A 23,576-nucleotide genomic window follows, 5' to 3' on the forward strand; every position below is an offset into this window, starting at 1 on the left:
TAGTAAATATCTTACAATTTAATATCTGATATATCACACGATACAAAAAAATGGCCGCAAAGTTAAAAGTTTATTTATTTACGTTACTAGTCCATCTTTGGATCACCGACTCTTTGTCATATGTGAAAAATGTGTACCAAATTTCAATTGAATTAGTCTATTAGGGGCAGACACACGAGTGATCTTAAAAGGGATTTTTTTCTTGAATGATTTGTATGTACTTACCCCAACGCACCTCACGTTCCACGCGGCGCAGCGTAATCAGTAAGTACCTAATAATTAGTGTCCGACCGAAACACAAATTTCTGTATATATAAATATTGTTGTCCTACTTGCTCGCCAACTTTTGGTCTTTGTCACATAGTTTAGTTTCATAATACGAAGTACTATTTCGTATGTTTCGGCCAGGCCGAAAGATTCGGCCGTTTTTTGGCCGAAACCGAAACTACGGCCGAAACATGATTTTATGGCCGAAACCGAAACCGAAACCGAATCTTCGGTCGGACACTACGAATAATCACAATGGTCTTAAGTACCACAGACCCTACTGTCGCTTAAGTCCTTTATGACAATCTCTGCCTATTAGAACTTATAAAAAAAAAAGAAACCGAGTAATTATATCCAACTACCGAACCTGCTTACAAATTTTCTCGAGATATTTGAGAAATGTGATATGCAAAGGAGAACATTCGAACAAACGAAAGTATTTTTGCCCAAGCTGAAACGGAGACCTTCGCCTACGCTCGGTCAGTGATGGTTTAGGTACAGTCAGCTGCAGGTCACCCCTGCATAGAAGATTGTATGCAGGGGTGGTACCTTTTCTCTGCAGCTGACTGTACACCTATAAAAAATTGTTGTACCTGCTGCAATTTTATACCGGTACCGTACTTTATATTTCAACAGGTATAGTACCTTCAAAACGAAGCGGTATTGATAAATAATAACGGTACCGTACCGCCTATAAATAATAATAATAATTCAGCCTATATACAGGGTGGTCCAAACCTTGACGTCCAAAAATTTTTTTTTAGATTCCTCACGTCGTGGGCTATCAGAATATACCCCATGTATGTTAGCCGATTTTTCGTAGTTATCGAGTTATGATTTTTTTTTTACTTTTAACTTTTCATATGAAATTCCGGGGTTCCCATACAGAGTGGCTAAAAAATAACTGCATTTCCGTTGCCAGGGAGGTTTTGGGATTATACTGAGCAACTTTTACAATGGGGCCAACCCCGAAACCGCGAAAAAAAATTACCCTTCCATAGAAAATGGACTAGCCAAAATGTATAAAAAGCCAATTTTTTTTTCGCGATTTCGGGGTTGGTCCCATAATAAAAGTTGCTCAGTATAATCCCAACACCTCCCTGGCAACGGAATGCAGTTATTTTTCAGCCACTCTGTATGGGAACCCCGGAATTTCATAGGAATAAGAATAAGAATAGAATAAGAATAAGAATTGTTTATTGCCACATACATGAACATAAAATAGAGTTAGAATTACTTACATAATAAAATAAAACAGTTGTTATCATATACAAAACAAAAGTGAGAAGATCTTTGTATTAGGCAAAGGGTTCCAGTCTCAGCGTGTGCCGGGCCTAGGTGCCCGGCGCTGGTTTTCAGACCGGTCCCAGACTAAGGACGGTCGGAGAATATTACCTACATAGGAAAAGTTAAAAGCTTAAAAAATCATAACTTGAAAACTACGAAAAATCGGCTAACATACATATGGGGTACATTATGATAGCCCACGATTTTTGGACGTCACGGTTTGGACCACCCTGTATAGACAATAATCTCAACGCTAGCCCAATGCGGATTGGGGACTTCACACACAGCTTTGAATTTCTTCGCAAATGTATGCACTACGAGTATGCAGGTTTCCTCACGATGTTTCCTCCTTCACCGAAAAGCTAGTGGTAAATATCAAATGATATTTCGTACATAAGTTCCGAAAAACTCATTGGTACGAGCCAGGATACCAATGAGTTTTTCCTTACCGCTTATACCGTAAAGAAATAATGCAGTCTCTGCTTTGCACGATTATTGTGAGGACATAATTCTTATAATCACCGAAACATACATACCTCTACGCACAGAATGTCATTGAAATAAAACATTGTTTTTTATAGTAAATTAATATAACATTCGATTTATACACATAACAATAAGCAGGCCAGGCCGCAGCGATATTGGCCTGTAAGCTTCATCTCGGTCTCCAAATCCGCAAAACTCGCTGGTACTAAATGCTGGTCTTGCCGTTATTAATTATCTTGATTCTTGAAGATTATCAGAACAGCACGTTACGTAATCGCATACATAGACGGAACGAACGTCAACAAAGTAGGTGTAGACACTGCAAGTCTTTAGGTATTAAACGAATTACGCTTCGTATTAATAGATGAGTAATATTTAAATGAACATATAATATTCTCTAACATAAATACAAGATTACAATTAATTGACATCAAAAGTCATTGACGTACAGAAGTCATATACATTTTTATAATGACGCAAAATTGATACCAGCATAATGAAAATCAATCCCAATCAGTAAAACGAGTCTTTAAACTTTTTTCATTTTAAGCGGGTTTTGAAGGAACAAGTTACTTAAATTCGATTGTAATCGTATTGTTTTAGGATAATTTACTGCTGTTTTCGACCGTTACGACCCGTAAATAACAACAACTCACATTTAAAATTTGACTGGAGCTCGACGTGATTATATTTATTTACCCTATTTTATGAAATACAATTTATCTACTGGTATACATTTTCGTATGCGTATATGATGAAATGTCTTTATTAATGTCAAAAACGAGCTATGACGATGTACACGTCTGCTTCGATGCAAGGCCAACGGCCATCTGACTCGAAGAAGAGTTTTGAGTGATGTCGTCAATGTATGGAAATTATACGAAAGTTTACATTTGGGATTGAATTTCTGTGTTGTATTTGTGAGTAAAAATATAAGTAGATAATAATCTGGTAGTTTAGTTATCTAGCCTTCAAAATCCCACAACAACTCAATTACTGTCAAAGACAAAACTGTAATGCGTCTTGCTCAAACGGAACTCCATATTTTGATTTTTGGACACTTTTAGTGTCGATTTGTAGAGAATTACAGGAAATAAAAAAAAATATGGCGTGAAGAGCCGGTACACGGCTTCTTCGTGAACAGATTTGCGTATAATTTAATGCAGTTATTAATCATTCATTGAACAAATTGATTGCACAAAGTGAGGTCTAAATCGAAAACGTCATATACCGTCCCCTTAAAAAAGCAATTGAAAAGAAAATTTTGGGTGAACCCATATCTTCGTATAATGAATGAAGATGCAAATCATTTCAAAAGAAAATACCGGCGCGGCACCGCAGAAATCTGCGACGCCGCACGCCGCTCGGCGGCACCGCGCGCGGCGAAACTCACCGCTTTGCGGCACCGCGCGCGGCGCCGCGCACCGCTTTGCGGCGCCGCAGCGCGGCACCGCAAAATTTTGCGTTGCGGCGGGCGTCGCCGCAGAGCGGTTTGCGGCGCCGCAGATTTCTGCGGTGCCGCGCCGCGCGGCGGCGGCGGCGCCGCACCGCTGACATGTGGCCGGGCCCTTAGAGTGCGTGTTCAAATTTTGAGCACCTTGGCCGCTCCGATATATCTGATGGCGATTGTATACATGTATATGAGAAATAATGCTACTAAAAAGTTACGCGACTATTTCCACACATTATTTAGTTACCTATTTAAGTTTCGATTGCCGTCATCTTGGCTAGGCCCCCTGGTCACAGAGGAACTAGTCCCAATTTCACAATGGGGTGGGAAAACTGAAGACGGGAGAGGGCTTAAGTGGTTACTTTTCCTACACGTTAATATACAGATAATCTTCGGTAAAGGAAAACATCGTGAAGAAACCTTACGCCTGCGAAGAAATTCATTGGAGTGTAAATAGTGTAACAAATGTAATCCGCATTTGGGACTATTAAAGCCCAAACCCTCTCGTGAAAGAAGGGCTGTGCCCGGTAGTACCTATGGCTGTGACGTAGGTATACCTATACCTACTTATAAGCTGGTGCTGATCAATATATAATGGTGAATGGTGACACAATAAAAATCCAGAAATTTTAAATTTTAAATATATAGGAAAATCACTAGGTACACCTTATAAAACAAAGTCCCCCGCCGCGTCTGTCTGTTTGTAAAAGGTACTTTGTATGTAAGCGATAAACTACCGAGCAGATTTTCATGCGGTTTTCACTTATCGATAGAGTGATTGTTTATTAGGAAGCCGGGGCGGGTCGCTAGTTCATACTACATACTTATAAATCCAAGTACAACCTAATGCCGACCGTGCAGGAGTTTACAGAGTAGGTAAATAAAGCTTATAGATCTAAGCTTATAGGAGTCGGACTAATAAGATAATGGCATGGCATTTGAAGTCTGGCAATGACCATAAGGTATGTCCAATTTCCTTTATAACGACACCTCTTCACTTTGTTCTGTTCAAGTTGGTGCAAAGTTAGCATAGGCGGACTCTAGATTGACACAGAATGAGCTATGGACGCGCTACCTAATGCCTAATGGAACGTCAGCACCGTCGCGTCGTAAGAGGAGGTAATTATAATAAGTAAGTATAATACAATGATTATAACACATTATCGACAGTTTTGGAAGATGAGAATAAACTTAGATCACCAAATAAGTTCCTATAGGGCTTCATAGTTATCAGCAGATGGGACCATACTTTTGTAATTTAAATAAAATGAAATTACATTCTTAAAATTTATTATCCATAATCGTAAGCCTAAATATTATCAGGTAATCAGTATTTTAAACTAAAATGGCATTTTTACACTAGTATTTGACGTAAACATAAAGTACTGAACACGCCTCTATTGACTCTATGTCAACGCGTTAGGTTAAAGTGCGTGTTCAGATTTTTTTGAGTACCTCGGTCGCTCCGATATAACTGATAGCGACTGTAAAAAGATTAAAAATGAATAGGCACACGAGCTCCGTGCATTTTCGAGCTGTGTTCATCTTTTTTACGCATATCGTGCAAGATATTGTTGCAGCCGACTGTACAAGGTTCAAGGTTACATGGCAAGACTTAAATCTATTCGGAGGACTAAGAGCCTTTACTCAATGCATTTGCAGCAATATTAAGTATACTGACGTATTTATATCGCGACTGTAAAGCTGTCAAAAGTAAGTGTGTAAAGGTCCTAACTTCCTGAGGCGTGGTGGAGCGAAAGTGGGATATGTCAATATTTGTAAAATTATGTAAAACTTACATATGTCCCAGACATATGTAAGTTTTACATATCTCTGGGTCGTAATATGCATCCTATACCTACCTCGTATTTGTCAATTAGAGGAACAGTCCGTTATTCGCCAAACGTCATGCGATAATGCATGCGATATTTATGGAAACAATTTTACAAATTTGCTATTATATGTAATGGAAACATATAGGTACATATTTTGATTTAAAAATTTAAAACACTCTAAAAACATTATGTTGGAAAGTGAAGTGTTCACTTATTTTTTAAGGTAATAAGCTAACTACATCATTTCATATGTACAGAACCAGTAATTTTGTTTCATACACTAATAACCAGAATATTATTAATGTGAAACATTGTCTATTCAATTATACCAATTTGATATTCATCTAATATAATTAACATGATCAATTATATTGTAAACATCAAGCTGATCTGCATATGTCTATTGTCTATGGCACATGACAAAGTATAGACAATTTGATTTATAGGCTAAATAAGCAAGACTTTGACAAGGTTGTATTTACTTTACAGAAGATTGAAACAAAAACATACCTTGCTAATCTGCAAAATAATAATAAAAAAATAAATGATGATGACTAGCTTATGATTTTGCGAATTAGCTATGTAAGTACCTAAAGTTTTTGTTTTATTTAATATGGATTTTAGCAATTAATGCATGATTCTATTAATTATTTACAGAAAATTTATGTGGTACTTTCTAACTTTTAAAACTATGAGCGGTGAGTCTATCTAATGCAGATTATAGTCAAAGAGGTAAAAGGTACAAAAATAAATCTGTGTAGCAACAACTTCAAGAAGAATACTTTATATATTTTGTGATACATAACATGATTTAAGTTATAACTTTAATTATAAAAATGTTATTAGGTACTTAATTGACAGGGCAAGGCAAAGAAATTATAATTAAAGTAAATACATATAAGAATTGTAGGCAAAACAAAATCTACCGTATAATATAGGATCACTTGAATGTACCCGTCTGTCTGTTTTACAACCCTGGTACTAAAACAAAAAAAAATTGGCTTTTTGTTGTGAAAAAAAAAAACTAAGTAGGAATAAAGACAAAAAATTTATAAATGTGACTTCATTAAAACAATTGGTAAATCATATTAATATTAAAGGTAAGAAAAAAAAACCGGCCAAGTGCGAGTCGGACTCGCGCACGGGGGGTTCCGCACCATCAACAAAAAATAGAGCAAAACAAGCAAAAAAACGGTCACCCATCCAAGTACTGACCTCGCCCGACGTTGCTTAACTTCGGTCAAAAATCACGTTTGTTGTATGGGAGCCCCACTTAAATCTTTATTTTATTCTGTTTTTAGTATTTGTTGTTATAGCGGCAACAGAAATACATCATCTGTGCAAATTTCAACTGTCTAGCTATCACGGTTCGTGAGATACAGCCAGACGGACGGACGGACGGACGGACAGCGGAGTCTTAGTAATAGGGTCCCGTTTTTACCCTTTGTGTACGGAACCCTAAAAAGGAATCAAATTATTTGTTTTGAGTAAGAAGTGTCAATTATTGTTTTTTTTTATTTTTTGTTACTGGATTGAGCAACTTTGTGACAAGGGGTAGTTACCACCACAACTTAAATAGGGTGGCCAAGATCGAAAATATTGTATGGAAATAGAAAGTTATAGGAATAAACAACCCCACAAAATTAACTTAAAAATAGGATTAGATCACTGTGCATGGAAATTCTATACATAGGGACCCAGTTTGATTGCTCCATGGTTAGGTATTTACAATGATAGTTAAAATTATAGGTTAAATTATAGGTTAAATTATTAGACATTACAGTTATATCCTACGCTACTGTCAGTTGTGAACTGTATGCATACCATTTGGTACTGTCATGAGGAATGAACAAACCTGGCAAAAAGAGCCATTATTAAATAAGCATTAGTGTGAATTGGGCCTCTATTCATATTCATAGAGTAAAAGAAAGCGTCCTGCAATAACAAAACCGCAACATGTAACTTGTTTACAGATAAAACAAATATAAAAGTTAAGAGAAATGTCTTCATGATATCCTCATCAAGACTCAATGTAATTAGACTATAATAGAAACTTCTTGAGAATAAAAGTAATTATAAACCTCCTGCAGCTTGTAATTTCATTAGTTTGAGCATTTTGCTGGGCACAGGGACTCCAGAGTGGGCGGCCTTTGGCTTCCGGACCTTTTTGGCACTTTTGGTGACACTGCTGGGGGCAGGAACCGGCTTCGACTCTTTAGGCTTTGGCGTACAAGGCGGCGCCATACTGGCTCGGGTCTTCACTGTTGTATTATTTACTGTAAGTACAAAATTATTGGCATAATTTGGTGTTTTAACTTCAGAACATTTATATTACAGTAAATAAATACCTAATTATAAAATAAATAAATACCTTTAATTTGAGTTGCATCTACAAGTTTCCTTGTGGCCATGGTCTTTTTGATTGTCGAAATTGGTGACGCCTTCGGTTTGGTCTTTGATACGGTGCGCTGCATCTTAGGTGTGGTTTTTATGCTTTCTCGAGGAGCCATTGTTAGTTTTATCACTATTAACAAGCAATTACTTAATTGTTATTTGATAATTTGCTCTACAAAACACCAAAAGCACTACGAAGAAAACAATTTTTAAAATAACGTTTTACTAAACAAAATGACACGCTTGGCTTGACGCAACAATGACACTGACAGACAAATGTAGCGAGTTCGAGTAGCGGCAAATGAAAAAACTTTTGCACGGTTAAATACGTCATTATTTTGGTCATTATGGTGAGAAATTACTTGAAAATATATTATATGGTTTATCAAATTTTATCATGAATGAAGGTTATTATAGTGTGTCAAAGGTCTGTTTGATTTCAAACATAGATAGAGAGAATCATGCTATCTTTGTCGTATAAAAAAAAGGATGCGTATAGTTTTTTTTGTTCCTATTTACTGTCAAGATTTGGTTGACCAAGTATAAGTCTTATATTATAGATGATCAACCAATTTGTCAGTAAATAGGAACAAAAAAACTATACTCATCCTTTTCTTTTGGGTGCTAGTACTAGTGTAAGACAACGATAGTATGACTCTCTCTGTCTATGTTTGAAATAAGACAGTCCTTTGACAATCTATAAAATAAGGAAAATCTATATAATTACTATAGCTGGTCAAGCAGATCTTGTCAGTAAAAAAAGGCGCGAAATTCAAATTTTCTATGGGACGATATCCCTTCGCGCCTACATTTTTCAAATTTGCCGCCTTTTTCTACTGACAAGATCTGCTTGACCATCTATATTAAAAAGCCAGAAGCACTGAAATTGAATTGAAAATAAAGACAAGAAAGTCTTCTTGAACCGTCCAGTTTGTTTGAGACAGTTTTAAAACCGTTGATTCGGTTTGTCATTGTCGCCAACATAATATTTTTTGTGAAATAGAAAAGTAGGGCGTGTATTGCCAGATCAAAAATAAGATAGCTGAGGTAAATCGATCGAGTCTATAATCGATTACGTGTTTGCTTTTAATATTTTTGGATAATTTATTCACTGTTCAGGGTATTTTATTCTAATGCATACTCAACGAAAAATTATAAATATATTTTTATTACTTGTAATTAATTGAAATTACTTGAAAACTTACTATTCAGATGCAGAAATGAAATAAAAATTTAATTATAAAACGATATGTAATCGATATTTTTAATACCTGTCAATCACTATCAAGTCCCGTAATCTCATTTTGACGTCCTGAATAACGGCAACATTGCTAATTCGCGTCCATCTTTACTTCGATGTGTTTCATTATTGTTGTTTTACGTAAATTATTACAAAAATATTATTATTCTTCCATATCATCAGATATCTAACAAAGTTTTTTCACTGAAATTTTAGCAAGACCTCATTCTAGCAAATATTAACTTGGTACGTTCAATTCCCTCGGATGTTTATCATAAGTGTCACATAGTTCCATTATCGTTTGCTCCACTAATGTTTCTTATAATGCTTCGCTGTTGACCTAGGTGCTAATTTGGTGTAGTGGGGGTTGTTTTTATATTTTCTCTTGAGAGATGGATGGTAAAGAAGGGATCTTTTTTGTGTGGTATTGGAAGGCTAATTGATGTTATTGTTTAGTTTGCAGATGAAGTGTGGGAATGGATAGATTGAACCAGTTGCGCGGCGGCGGCGCAGGCGGCTCGCGGGACTCGTCGCTGGACGGCTCCGGGGCCGGCGACTCCTTCCTCACGGCCAACGACACGCCCTCCAAGTACTACTCTCTCTCAGAAGACGACTCCTTTGACAACGACATCACCAAAGACGTGTCACTGGCGACGACCAGCGCGGAGTCCACTCTCAACGCTTCCGACTGCTTCCCCAATCTGTCTCCAATTGGAAAAATAGACTATAAGATTGGTAAACAAATTGAGGCCGCAAACATTCTGTCTGGTGGAGTCAACATATTTGATGATAATGATAACTCGTATGATGGCAATGAACTTGTGATAGATGACAATGTTGAAATTGATAAATCTCCCAACTTGAAGTCTCCTGAAAGTTCTGGTTTGCCGCTTGATGATGTTGAGAAAGCTTCTACTTCCAAGGTGGAAAGTTCTAGTACATTAAAAGGTGAGGTTGGATCTGAAAATAGAGAGAATTTAAACCTTCCAGAAAGCGGTCTTCCTTTGCAAGAGAACAATGAATTAAGTAACCAATCAAGTTTAAAGCTACCAGGTGAAATTACCGTAGACAAGGTTGATGGGCAACCAATGGAGATTGTCCAACAGGTTGCAGACGAGCCTCCAGTCAATGTTGTACCATTAAACCAAGGTAATCTGTTGGGCCATGCCCTTCTTGAAGAGTTAGAGGCAAATATTCCAATTAATGGCGAAGAACAAGAAATTGCGCATCTTCCGTTAGATAATGATGCAGAGCAGATCGCCGTTCTTGATAATGAAGCAGAGATAGCAGAGGCCAATCTACCTAACGATAATGGCGAGGCCAATCTCCCAAATGATAACAGTGAAGAAAATATACCTGATAATAATGCAGAAGAAGACAGGACAGAAGTTGTTCTCCAAATTGACGGGAACAATGTGGCGGCTATAAGCATCGGGACGGGGCTGTATTTGTATCGGAAGGAGGGTCAGGATGAGCTGGCTGCGGTACAGATAGTCAAGGAACCACAGGAGGAAGAGCCTAGCTTCAAGTTTCTTAAAGTCCGGTGAGTTATGTGTACATTAATTTTTTTTTTATAAAACTTGGCATATACCATTGTATAAGCATTCCTTTTTTTTTAAACCTGATATTCAAACTATGAGGAACGGTAGGACCCAAATTCTACTACAACAAAATTTGCATAGTATGATCAACATAAGACGTGGAGTACCGCAAGGTTCGATTTTGGGTCCATTATTCTTCGTTGCATTTATAAACGATTTAATATCTTATATAAATAAGCAAATGCCGCATGTAAAGGTTGTTGTTTTCGCCGATGACACAAATGCAGTAATTTCGGCAAGTAGTATAAAACAACTCAATGAAGCAGTAAACGCGGTTCTTATGGGTTTCAATACGTGGTTCGGAATAAACAATTTGACATTAAATACCAAGAAGACAAGCGCAATACTTTTTTCAGCGACAACGAGACAGTCAGATATTTTAGATGTTAAGTTAAATGGAGTCAGTATAAATCAGGTAGATGTGGTTAAATTTTTGGGTATACATATAGACTCACAATTAAACTGGAAACACGAAGTGCATCATGTAAACATGTCGATGAGTTCTGCTTGCTATGCGCTCCGTAGTTTGAGAGACGAACTTACAATAAAACACTTGAAGATGGTATATCATTCGTTAGTAGAGTCAAAGCTTCGGTACAGCATTAAACTATGGGGCAATGGTTATAAATACAATGCAGACTCTGCATTCAAGATGCAAAAAAGGGCTATTCGTACCATAGTTAGAATCTCGCAAAGAGATTCTTGCGTGGATCACTTCACCGAACTTAAAATCTTGCCAGTGCCGTCCCTGTATATTCTTGTCCTGCTCTCTGATCTAATAAAACATTTACATCAGGTTGAAAACCAGAGCGAAAGAGAGAGCAGGCTCTTGTCTAGAAGAAAAGACATCCCCAATAAGATTATAGCCAAGTTCAATATACCGAAGCATGCTGCTTGTGTCCAGGCTATTCAATTATTTAATAAATTACCGATCGAGTTGAAATCCATAGTAGATCATTGTATTTTTAATGCAAGGCTTAAAGCGTTTCTTTTAAGGAAGTCCTATTATTCTGTCCAGGACTTTATTAATGATAATAATCTTTATTGACTAAACCTACAACCTACATACCAAATCTGTAAATATTATTAAGTTTGTAAATAATTGTTATAGTTGCATGATATTATTTAAGTTTTATTTTTATTTTTTATTTATTTTTTATTTAAATTTTTAATTTTAATTATAATTTATATTCATATACAATGTAAATTGTGACTGAATAAAAAATGAAATGAAATGAAATGAAATTTAAACTTTTTCATGTTATGTGTTATGTGTGTTAAAATGTCAATTTTTTTGCCATACTGTTGAAGTCTTATTAAGTGTAGCATTACCTGGATTGTTTATATTAATAGGCATTTGTTTAACTTATTCATTAATTTGGTTTATATTTAATTTGACTAGATAAAATATGTGCAGAACATTTTATAGCACTTAGCTATTGGATGTTTTGAATTGCATTACTAGAAACCACAATGTATGTCTTATCATTGGAATTCACTATATTATCTCATACTCTTATTATTTTTATATGGCACAATACATAATATAGTGTCTGACATTTAGGTTTATATCTCCTGTCTCAAAATACACATAAACACATATACACTTAGCCTACATTCAATTAAATATAGTATTAAAATATATCTGCTATTTATTAACCTTTGATAAGTGATAAAATCATCATAAATAAATACTCCTAAACTAATAATACTTATGTGAACGCCTCGTCTTTGCTCGGGAATCTTCGGCCATTCTCTCAGCAATCTTGCGACGGACGGTCGTGCCCGTCCGCTTACCATTAGTGATCTTTACCACCTATGTATCACGAAAGTACTTAATTATTATACGTGCATGTATTGGACTACGAGTGTCATTTAACTCACCTCATCCACGACCCCAAGATCTTCTCGTCCACCCCTACATGCGTACTTGGACTTTGGACTTTACAATTATTTGCTGTATAATAATAAAAAACTAAGTGAAGTTAGAAAATAAACAAGTGGCAGTTATTAAACCAAGAAAAATTAATATAGAAATACACATAATCAAATACATCTACATAAGTAATGAAATATCTGCATTGTTTTTACCTACTTTGTTACTTCATGTGCATAGTAATGAACATGGTATAATAATATACTTCGCCTGGTACTCTCTTCCGAGATTCGCGAATGACCTAACTGTCACTTGCCTACGTCATCATGCTGTTTACACTTCGATCAACACGGAAGGGATGCGGCATTCGCACTATTTCCCCTCTGCCTAGGTACAAGATCAACTGATCTAGCGCGGGTAATAAAACTAGTTGCGCTCGGATTTTTAACTAGACCGAGTCCAGACGCGCGAGTGAACACATCAGCAGAAAAAATGCCTAATTGCTCGGTTTTTTGTTGTAAAAAGAGGTCGGGGACATCAAATTTACAAAAAGAAGGTGTTACATTCACACGTAATATTTTTTTTACATGTCATACGTTTAATTATATTTAAACACAATTATTATATTTTAGTCTCATGTAATTGCTGGATTTATCGATTTTTCTCGCCCAGTACAAATTGCGGATCAGTCGAGCAACAAATCCGACTTCTCATCTCTTGACGAAAATGTGTTAGTGTGCGTGTTGTGACACTTGTGACTCGTCCGTACACAAAAACAGATCGAGGTGTGCAAGATTTGTCTGTGTAGGGTGTCATTTTCTATGTATTTGTGTCGTCATTACAGATTGGATTTTGTATGCAAGTGTGTGAGAAGTGCGACTGTGTGCACGTTCCCCCCCACGAAAAATGGCAGAATGATTTGAATGTCAAGATATCGCTTCGGCCTATCCCTTCCGACCTGTCGGAAGCCCGTGTTGATCGAAGTGTTTACAGGTTCTCAAACTTTAAAATGTGGGAGAATTTTAACCAACGGTGAAAACTATTTTAACGGCATTAATTTTAAGTTATTCATGTAAAAACATAGTAAAATAAAACAAATCTATACTGCCCTTTTCACTCCTACTCTTACAGTTCCGAATAGAACAGCCAACCATTTTCGTAACAAAACATTAATTACCAAGCTTACGACGTGAAAAGTTTGGAAAACACTGCGACTGCTGACACTGAGCGAGAAGGTAATAACAAATAACACGCGTTCGACAAGGATGACGGTCAGGGACAACATGGCGGATTGTCAAATGTGACAGCGCTATCCTGTGTTGGCAGTAGTGTAAACAGAATTACCCGAACGTCTGAAATTTCTTTCGTGAATCGGAAGATATTGCTAACGAATAATTAAAAATGACGTGTTATTGTAAAATTTAAGATAAAATACATATAAATGAAAATTATAAAATTATAAAGAAATATTTTAACTTATTAACCATAGATATAATGTACCCATGTAACATGTTATGTTGAAATAAAGTGGCAATGTTATTGTGACGTAGGCAAGTGACACTCTGGGAAGAGAAGACCATGTTTTATTAGACCATGGTAATGAAGAAACTTGATATTGCAGTATTTATTTGTCATGTTGTCAATCATTTTGATACTCGGAGCATCCCACCATCAGATTGTTTTTTTAGGTTAGGACTTTTTTCAGTTGGTGGTAAAAGTTATTTTAAACACAATAAATAAGATTCCCTCTCATTTTATTTGTTTCCTTATTTTATTTTAATTTTCTTTTTTTTCTGTTGTTATAGAGAAAACGCCGAAGGCAATTTAGAAGTTTACGAAGAAATACAAGAAGTAGTCGTAGTGCCCCAAGAGACGGTAAGATATTTTCATAAAGTGTTATTGTGACAGCTGGGTCCACAACGGGAGGGGTGCCTCGCAGAGGTTGCCTCGCGAGGTTGCCGCGGTGCAAGAGAGCAGCACGCAAACTACACGCGTGTCGGAGGGCCGCGCCGTCAGCTGTCCGGTGAGCTTACTTCGAACCAGGGATGTTGCGAACATCCGCATCCGCAACCGCGGAACTTCCGCATTATTTTCGACATCCGCATCCGCATAAAATCGATGCGGAGCTTATGCGGATGCGGATGTCGAACAAGTCGGTACAGGAACGTCTTAGCGGGGGCGTAAGTGCTAGGTAATTTCGTCATTACCTATAACGATATCGTCTAGAATAGTCTAGATCCAGAAAAGTCGGCCAAGTTACTGTTTATTAAATATAACGCACTTATATTCTTGCACAAATACTAAACGTTTCGTTTTTTTTTTAAACAAATAGTACTAAAAATTTAATATTTGGCGTTTTTTAAGCACATAATCTTGACATCCGTATCCGCGGATGTGAGCCTTTAAATATCCGCATCCGCATCCGCGGATGTCAAAAAATCTGCATCCGCAACATCCCTGCTTCGAACGTCGAAAATCGAACTTTCGTTATAGTTGAGTTTCATACTAACTACTAATAACTACTTCTACTAACGTTAAGCTAATATTACGGTTTAACTCACGTATTTTTAGTCACTCGCGCGACATGGCGCGCGGCTATTGTGGACGTAAACTCTACTCATGCAGCTTAGTGCTTGAAAATGGAGACCTAGGCTATCCGAAACACGCCGCGCGAGTGACTAAAAATATGTGAGTTAAGCCGTAAAATTAGCTAAATGTTTCGTTATAGGGTTTCACATTTGTCGAATTTACAAATTAGTTCGCGATTATAGTCCTCTCCCAGTAGGACTAGCCAAGTAGGGATATGATTCTGATGAGCCGCATTGTCACTGGCTCTGGTTTTTCTAGTGCGGCAAGTTGCTATTAGACGCCATTGACCGCTGACTGAATTTAACGATTTATCCTCTCGTAACCTAACTTCTATTGAGAGGCTGCGTTTATTTTATCCTGCCTCACTTTTCGTTCTCAGGTTCTGAATTTTCGTCCAATCTGAATATATACCGACGGTCAATAGTCCAATAGAAATGCATGGAAAGCTTGCTTCAAAGCAAGCTTGAATATATCTCATTTATCTGTTATTTCATAGTCTCGAAAGTAGAACTTTTACAGCTCACAATTTTTAACTTTTCTATATATGTACCTAAAATAGCCATTTACAGTAAGGTTTGGATGGCATATACCTAACATACATATTTGTTTTCATCTTGCAGCCTATTAGAGAAAGACCAGGACCAGCTGCTCCAAGCACGTCAAAAGACGACAACAAGCCGGTTGTTTGTGCACCAAGCACAAGTAAAGAAGCTGAAAATAAGGATACCACACCAGACAAGGATGCTCCCGTTGCGTCCACTTCTAAACAAGACACTGAGCCTAAAGAACCACAAGCTGATAGAACAGAACGAAACGTAAACGGGAAAGTAGTCAAATTCAGTGAGTCAAGGAAGTCACCCCTTATGGTCCATTCCACTCCTAACAAGGAAGGAATTCCCTTAACTAAAACTATGGTAGACCAGCAATTACATCCTAATAGACATTCAGACAACATCAAAAAGACTATAGAAGTCCACACAGACAGTTGCAAACAAAAGATTTTGGAATCACCCTCAACATCCAAAAACAAAGATGTTGCTAGTCCTGATAAAACAACTGACGAAACATCAGCTGTTGATAAACCAGAAGATAAGAACAGTCCTGACAAAAAGCAAATCGGTGTAGTGACGAAGGAAATAGTGCCTGATGTAATTGAGAAGAAAACAGATGAAATCCCTAGCAGTTCTAATGCCAAAACTAGTGATAAAGTAGAGGTTGCGAAACTAAAGGAAGATGAAGCGAAAGTGTTGATGATAGGAAAACTAATGGAATCAGTCAAAGTACCCATGGCTAAGGAGAAGGAAAAGATGAAAAAATATGAACCTGAAGACAAATCTAAGAAACCAAATGCGGCTCCAAGTACAAGTAGGGTTGAAATTCCAACCACAAGTGTTAGTAAGGGTAATAACACCGAAGAAAAGCAACCTTCGACACCCAAGCAACTATTACATACTACACATACAGATACAAAAGAAAAAGAAATATCAACTAGTTTTTCATTTGCGCCCACTAGCGTACCTACAGAGATTGATAATGCAATAGTTAAAACATCAATAACTGATAAACTTGAAGTCAAACCAGTGTCACCTACAGAAATCATTGAATCAGATGACATGGAGGTCGATGAAGATGTATTAGTTATAGAGGAGCAGATTATTGAAAGCCAACCTGAAAAATGTGAACCACAGAAACGTGAAGTAGAAACGGTAGCGCAGGTCGTTGAAATGAAATCGACAATTATTGATAATCAAATGAAGAACATTTTGGAAACAGGAGAAATTAAACCTAAAACTTCCATCATAAACAAAGCAACTGTTGCGGAAACCCTTCAGACGGGCAACTCGAGCTCGATTAATGCTACTGCCGTAAATTTCACGACAGATCATAATATCGACAAGCTTAAACCTGATAAAATAGGTACAACAATAGCAACATCCGTGAAAGATCTTAAGACTAACACCATCAAAACTGATAAGCCTACAACAGAAAATAAGCCTGGAACTGAACTAAAAACAAATAGTTTTAGTAAAATCGAAGTTAAAGGCACAAATCCTAAAGATACTCAATTAAACCATAATATTAAAATAATACAAAACGAATTAATAAAGGGAGCTACGCTTCCTAGAGACCAATTAAATCAAAATGTAAAAAAATCGAATGTGAAGGAATCTGTTGAAATGAAACCTAATGATAAGAATTTCACTGAAACGAAATCAGCGACCCTAGATCCTTCGATCTCAACAGCTAAAGCAAATCATGTAACCGTCAATAATATGCATAATAAACCAGATAATTTATTTTCTAAATTGGAATCAACAGGAAAGAAATTAGAGAAGAAAGAAGCATTACCTATCGGTAATACTAAAGATGTAAAAACCACGTCATTATTACCTAGTAAAGAGCAATCACAAAGCAGGTTACCAATAAATACTCAAAGTTTAATCAAACCACAAATGAAGTCAGATATCAAACCCCCAATTATAAACATTGCTGAAGCCAAAAGGGAAATTAACCACAAATTGACAAGTGCAATTGATTCAAAACCAAAGTCCATTAATAATAACCATGCACCAGTTCCCTTCGGGAAGTGGACTGAAGTGAATCGCCAAGACTTTTTAAATAAAATCAAGGAATCAAAGCCAGTGAACATCTCTAATGCAAACCAGATTAAACAACCAAATGATTTAAATAGAAGAGATGTCCTAAAGAAGATCGATAGCCAAAGGCAAACCTATAATGCGCATGTGAAAGTTCAAGAGTCACTTAATAAAGGAAATGTGAAAGCTGAAGCGTTTGCGAGCAAAACGGCCCCTGCTCCTTTAACTAAGATAGAACCTAATGTTTCTGTGAAACCTGAAGCTCCTGTTGTAAAACCTAAACCAATTGTGGAAAAGAAACCTGAGCAAGAACCACAAAAGCTTCAGCCAGAGCCTATAGTTGCAGCTGCTGCATCTAGTACTGCTAAAAAGGATCAAAGAAAGGAAATCAATAATCAGCACCTAATTGATAAAACAATTGAAGGTATTATCAATAGGGCGGTATCAGGAAAAAGCCCAGAACCTATTATGCCGACTGTCACAGAAAAACCTATAATTGAGAAAGTTGATAAAAAGCCTGAACCAAAAACTAACAGTCAGCCTACTCTCTTGGACGCTATTGAAATGAAGATGAACGAACTACACGGAATACCCTTCGTGGAGAGGCCGCCACACGAATTGCCGCGGCCATACCTCACAGAGTCTATAGTCTTATCCAAAACTGAACCCCACAGTATACCGCCGAAGGTTAGCAAGATTCCCAATCTGCTACCTCTGCCTAAATCTCAGCAGAAACTGAGTGAGGCGGAAGTTATAAATCTAGAAACTAAAGAAAAGTCCTCGATTTCGTCTGTAGGCTCGTCTAAAACGGCAGAAAAGTCAGTCGCGAAACCGAGCCCCGAGGTTAACACGAGTAAAGACAAAATAATAACCGAAAAGGAATTCGACAAGTTTGCGAGACGCAATTCTGTCACCTATGAAGATTGTCTAACCATCACAGAGTCTCACCAAGTCATCCAAACTGTCGTGCCGAGGGAGGTGCCACCTAAAAAAATTTCACGAAACGAACAAATGCTCGCTGAAGCCAAAGCTAAGTCACCACACAAGCACCTACCGGTTAAGCAGTATCATCCGAGCAAAGCCGCGAGCAAGTATATTCCCGTGGAAACTAATAAGCAGTACCAATCGAAGCTTCAACTGGCGTATCAGACGGCGATATCGGTGAGCGCCAAGCGACGTATTGAAAGCCCGATCACTATCATAGAAGACAAGCCAGTCAAAGTGGTATACTTAGATAACATTTCGGAATTTAATAGCACTCACTTGAACGTCCAAGGCCGTGACTTATCACCGGCCAAGCGAGCGCTGGAACCTGACGCGGTCACCGTCGGAACTGGAGATTCTCTCGACTCGGACATGCTCGATGCTATAGACGACAGGCAGGAGGAGGTCAAAACCAAGAGCAAACATCAACGCAAGCAGGTCCTCACCCCCGTTGAGACCCCTGATTTAGAGCTGATCGAGCCTAGTGACCTGGGTATAGAAGTCTCGCCGAAAAAGAAGCGGAAAACTGAGGATAAGCCGGAGAGGAAGCAGAATCTCGTTCCGAAGAAATCGTACTTGCTCGGGAGGAGCGTCGAGGAACCTACAGAGATCAGACCGAATCCCATGCCTCCTGTTCTCCATACTGACGCGGTTTCGGCTATAGATAGCCTGGTGAAGGCGGCCGAGCTGCTCGATCAGTCAGAGACCTTGAACGCTAGCGTTCAGAGCGTGGACAGTTCGCAGAGTACCCCCGTCAAACGCGGCCGCGGAAGGCCAAGGAAAAATCCTCTTCCCGATGCCGCGGGAGAAACTACAGTCAGTCCCCAGAAAAAACCGAGACTCATCGACGCCAAAGTGTCTAAACATATCAGCAGTTCCGACGATTCTAGCGACGACGATTCCATGATCAAAGAAAACTGGACGATGGGAAAGATTAACGAAAAGATCGTCTGCCCCATCTGCAACAAGCTGTTCAGGTCGGAAAATGTCGTGTTCAAACACGTGAAGCACTGCACCGGGCCGTCCCCGAGCCGATCCGATTCTGAGAAACGCAGTCCGCGCCGCTCTCGGCTCTCACGCGAGAGCGAGACAAAATCGCGAGACAGCGAACCCAAATCGCGAGGTTCGAGACACGATGCCGATGAAGTGGATCTCTCTCCTGTCAGAAAAACTCCCAGTAAAAGAAAGTCGAAAGACTCAGGCAAATCGTCTTCGAGCGACGACGTCATACCGATCGAAACTGACGCCAAAGAAGATGAGCCTAAAAAGACTGAACCCCGAAAGAGCATCAAGCCCAAACTCAACCCGAGGGCTAGTAGTCTCGTTTGCGAAATTTGCAACAAGAGCTTCAGACAGCTTTCCTACCTGGTCAGCCATAAGCTGCAACATAAAAAAGAAGATAAAAAATCGACCAACGAACCCCAGCCTACAGAAAAATCAGTGTTCAGCTGTGAGACGTGCAAGAAAGAATTCAGGAAACTACATCATTTGGTGCAACACAGGCTGATCCACAACCCGGTGCAGTCGAGGGCGCTAAGGAAGACTTCTTCTGAACAGAAGGAGCTTCCCAAAAACCTTGAGGCTTCAAAAATAGATGACCAGAGTGCAGGTTTCCGCTGCGAACCTTGCGACAAGTCGTTTAGGAAGCTACACCATCTCGTGGAGCACAGAGAAACCCATGATGGCATTAACCGGCAGAGATCCAACTCCATAACCCAGGAAAAGGAGAAAGAGAAGCCGACACCACCGCCGCAGTGCGATATCTGCAAGAAAACCTTCAGAAAACTCCACCATTTGATCGAACATAAAGAGCAACATCTAGAGACCAGCTCCGAGAAATCCGATGATCAGAAGAGCGTAAAAAGTGTGTTGTCCACTAAAGACATTATCCACGAATGCAATTTGTGCTACATGGTGTTCCCCAACGAGCATTCGCTGAATAAACACACGGTCATTTGTCTGAGGAAAAAGAGACAATCGGCAGCCAAAAAAGCAGCGGCGCTAGAAGAAAAGAATGCTGAAGAAAGTGCTAAGGCAGAACTGTCAGAGGAAAGTAAAGTAGAATCTGACAAAGAGCCACCGCCAGTAGAGACAAAAGCTGTTGAGGTAAAAGTGGTAAAACCTCCCGAAAAACCAATTGATCTTCCAAAGGAAGTACCTCAGGTAAAGGAAGATCCTCCTAAACCGGCAGTAGTACCAACAGTCGAGAAAGTAGAAAAACAGATCGAGCCTAAAGCAGCTGAAAAGAAAGCACCGCCGTCAGAAAATCCTACTCCCAAAGTTGCAAAGACTGTAGAAACTCCAGCTAAAGTCAAACAACTAGAAGAGATCATAGTTATCGAAGACACGCCTAAGAAGAAAACTACAATTAAAGAAAAAGCGGCGCCGAGTGTGACGAAGCGCCAGAAAGTAGCTCCGCCGGCTGACGAGCGAACCGCGCCTTCCAGCGACGAGGATGAGATCCGTTACATGTTCAACCCCGACTTTAAAGTCGCAGAGACGTCCGAAAGCAAAACCTTCACGAAAATCCGCGCTAAAAAGCGCAATTCGCTACAATTCGAGAAATCACAAAAAGACGTAGTCAGAAGACGGTCGTTACTCCAGCACCCGCCTAAAATCCCGCGTCTCCGCGCTAAATCTGACGACGTTCCCTCGCCCCCTCCCAAACCGGTGGTCAAACCCAAAGTAGAAGTGCCTTCAACCGACTCCGATGACAGCGACGTGAAGTATTCCTTCCCGAAGACTGTTCCGGAAAAAGCGGTGAAGCAAGAAGTTCCGGTGGAAGATACGAAACGGAGGAAGACGATGGCGGAGAAGAGAAAGTCTCTCAGTGCGATAGCGAAGCGAAAGTCGCTAGGGAAGGCCATTGTCAAGACGGCCAAACCTTCGCCTGCGAAACCGATCAAACGACGTAAGTAACTTTAGTTAGATCACTATTACTTTAAATTATTTGATTTAAAAGTTTTGGCCAGATGGATTATCAGCAGGAAAATTTCATGTAAAAGCCCTTATCAAAACTAACTTCCTGTGCTAAGAATGTAACAATAACAATGTTTTGTCCTTAGACGTATTCGGCCTGCTATAAATATCTACAATTCATTGCAGAATTATTCGAAATTGATGCAAATTCAAGTACCTAAATTTAGTGGATATGTGGTCAACCCAGTTATTCATACCCAGCAGCAAAGGTCTATTCTATCGTATCGTACAAGATTTTTTTTTTGTATTTATTGTTTAACAGGACCTTTATACGTTTGTACGTACAAGAAAGATCGTGACTTGGTTTTGAAATTATTTACAGGAAAAATGGCTGATTTTCTTTTGTTTGTTTATGAACAAATTGAACGAAACAAAAGGAATACAACCGTTCCATATACTATACGGAATATTACGCTAAAGTTGCCTAGGAGGCGCCACTCCCACAATAAGTCACAATCTAAGGGTCTACCGCAAACGAGAGAGTCGAAAATTTGTTATCTAACCTCTATCACTCATGCATATTCGAGCGATAAAGAGGCAGATAGCCAAGTTTCGATATCGCGTTTTCCGGTGGGTCCTTTGTAAACAAACCGCCTTGATGTATCAATGTCATATTTGATTGTCTGTGAAAACTTGTAAAAAGAACAGTTTAAGGTACAGTATGTGTACTTAAGTTACTCTATGGTTAAGTCACTAGTGCTGTACTCTGGCAGCAAAACATTGCAGTAATATTCCCTATTGAAAATGGTTTAAATATTATTGAAGTAATGAATACCTATTAGGGCTACCCCTAGTGGTGTACCTTAGGAGAAGACTAAGTAGGTATTCGATAAATCCGTTACTCGTTATTTGTCATTCTCATTTGTGACAACCATAAACCCGCTTTTACAGGAACAGCAGCGGCCGAGCACCGCTGCGACTGCGGCCAACTATTCAGTAGCGCCGCCCTGCTCGCACGGCACGCCTCTCTCGCTCACACACCCCCACGCGTGCGTCGACCGCGCGACATCGACACAGCGCCACCGAGCCGCAAGGCGAGTGCCGACCAGCCGAGGAAAAGTGTAGACCAGGTAAAAAAAAGTGTTAAGGACGTTGAGAAGCCGAAGAAAAGTGTCGCTGTCGCGCGGAAAAGTGTTGATCAGGTAAAAAAAAGTGGGAAAGACGCCAGTAGTGTGGAGCAACCGCGTAAAAGTGTAAAGCAATCGCGTAAAAGTTTTGATCAGGTAAAAAAAAGTGGGGAAGACGTTAGTGTCGAGCAAAAAAAAGTTGACAGTGTTCGGAAGTCGGTTAAGAAGACAGCTAGTGCGAGGAGCCGCGTTCACACCGGCGTACCGTTGCCCGATAAGCGTTCGTCGAGGAAATAGAGCTCTTGTAAACTACACGTTTTATGGGACCCATGGTCGTTCAGTGAGTACTTTACATTCTAGCTAAAATTACTCACCGCTTGGGTGTTTTTATGCGTCCTAGTTGTATATTGCCCCTGCAACCCTCTTTGTTTGGTTTGAGTATTGTTATATTATTTCTACTCAGAATGAAGAGTCCTTTCAAGTCACGGTTACATTACCATTTTTTCATTGACTTTGTATGACGTAACAAAATGGAAGGAACCAAAAATTAAGGAATGTTTTGGGCACTTTTTCTTTAAAAATGCCCGTGATTCTGACTGAGTAGAAACAACATTCTCTTCGAAGACCGCAAAAATATGTGACGCCCTCTTGTGGCTCTACAAATAAGATCGTGTCTGATATTTTTGCGGCCTTCGTTGTGTATAATGTTATTGCAGGGGACTGTACTAAGGGGTATATAAATCATTATATGATTGAGTATGTATAAAATGCCCCACGAACTACACTCATGTGGAGCCCATACAACGTGTAGTACGGCCTTAAGGTTTAGTTGTAAGGGGTCTCCGCTTTACGCAAGGGTTCACTGTCGATTTGAAGGAAGCCTATTTCAGAATACTTAATCGATATTCGAAGTTGACTGATCTA

General features: G+C 38.9%; 2 protein-coding genes across 2 annotated transcripts; one reads left to right on the plus strand and one right to left on the minus strand.

Annotated features, from left to right (window-relative positions):
* Window positions 1-7,364: 7,364 nt before the first annotated feature.
* Window positions 7,365-7,979, minus strand: LOC134649895 (histone H1-like). Its single transcript, XM_063504727.1, has 2 exons — window positions 7,697-7,979; window positions 7,365-7,601 (listed from the first exon to the last, which is right to left on the minus strand). The coding sequence occupies exons 1-2, from the start codon at window positions 7,833-7,835 to the stop codon at window positions 7,399-7,401; spliced, it is 342 nt and encodes a 113-aa protein (XP_063360797.1). The 5' UTR covers window positions 7,836-7,979; the 3' UTR covers window positions 7,365-7,398.
* A 1,052-nt stretch (window positions 7,980-9,031) lies between these two features.
* LOC134649524 (titin-like) lies at window positions 9,032-23,036 on the plus strand. Its single transcript, XM_063504285.1, has 5 exons — window positions 9,032-9,205; window positions 9,416-10,502; window positions 14,242-14,311; window positions 15,646-21,517; window positions 22,477-23,036. Exons 2-5 carry the CDS (start codon window positions 9,436-9,438, stop codon window positions 22,947-22,949), a joined length of 7,482 nt encoding a protein of 2,493 aa, XP_063360355.1. The 5' UTR covers window positions 9,032-9,205; window positions 9,416-9,435; the 3' UTR covers window positions 22,950-23,036.
* The last annotated feature ends 540 nt before the right edge of the window (window positions 23,037-23,576 follow it).

Source organism: Cydia amplana, chromosome 7 (genome assembly GCF_948474715.1).
Source record: "Cydia amplana chromosome 7, ilCydAmpl1.1, whole genome shotgun sequence".
Lineage (NCBI taxonomy): Eukaryota > Metazoa > Arthropoda > Insecta > Lepidoptera > Tortricidae > Cydia > Cydia amplana.

Excerpts from the sequence above, each read along its gene's own strand:
- LOC134649895 (XM_063504727.1), bottom strand. The coding sequence starts at position 7,835 with ATGGCTCCTCGAGAAAGCATAAAAACCACACCTAAGATGCAGCGCACC. Across the intron at positions 7,602-7,696 it reads AGATGCAACTCAAATTAAAG|TAAATAATACAACAGTGAAG; the intron begins GTATTTATTTAT and ends TTGTACTTACAG.
- LOC134649524 (XM_063504285.1), top strand. The coding sequence starts at position 9,436 with ATGGATAGATTGAACCAGTTGCGCGGCGGCGGCGCAGGCGGCTCGCGG. Across the intron at positions 14,312-15,645 it reads TCGTAGTGCCCCAAGAGACG|CCTATTAGAGAAAGACCAGG; the intron begins GTAAGATATTTT and ends TTCATCTTGCAG. Across the intron at positions 21,518-22,476 it reads TGCGAAACCGATCAAACGAC|GAACAGCAGCGGCCGAGCAC; the intron begins GTAAGTAACTTT and ends CCGCTTTTACAG.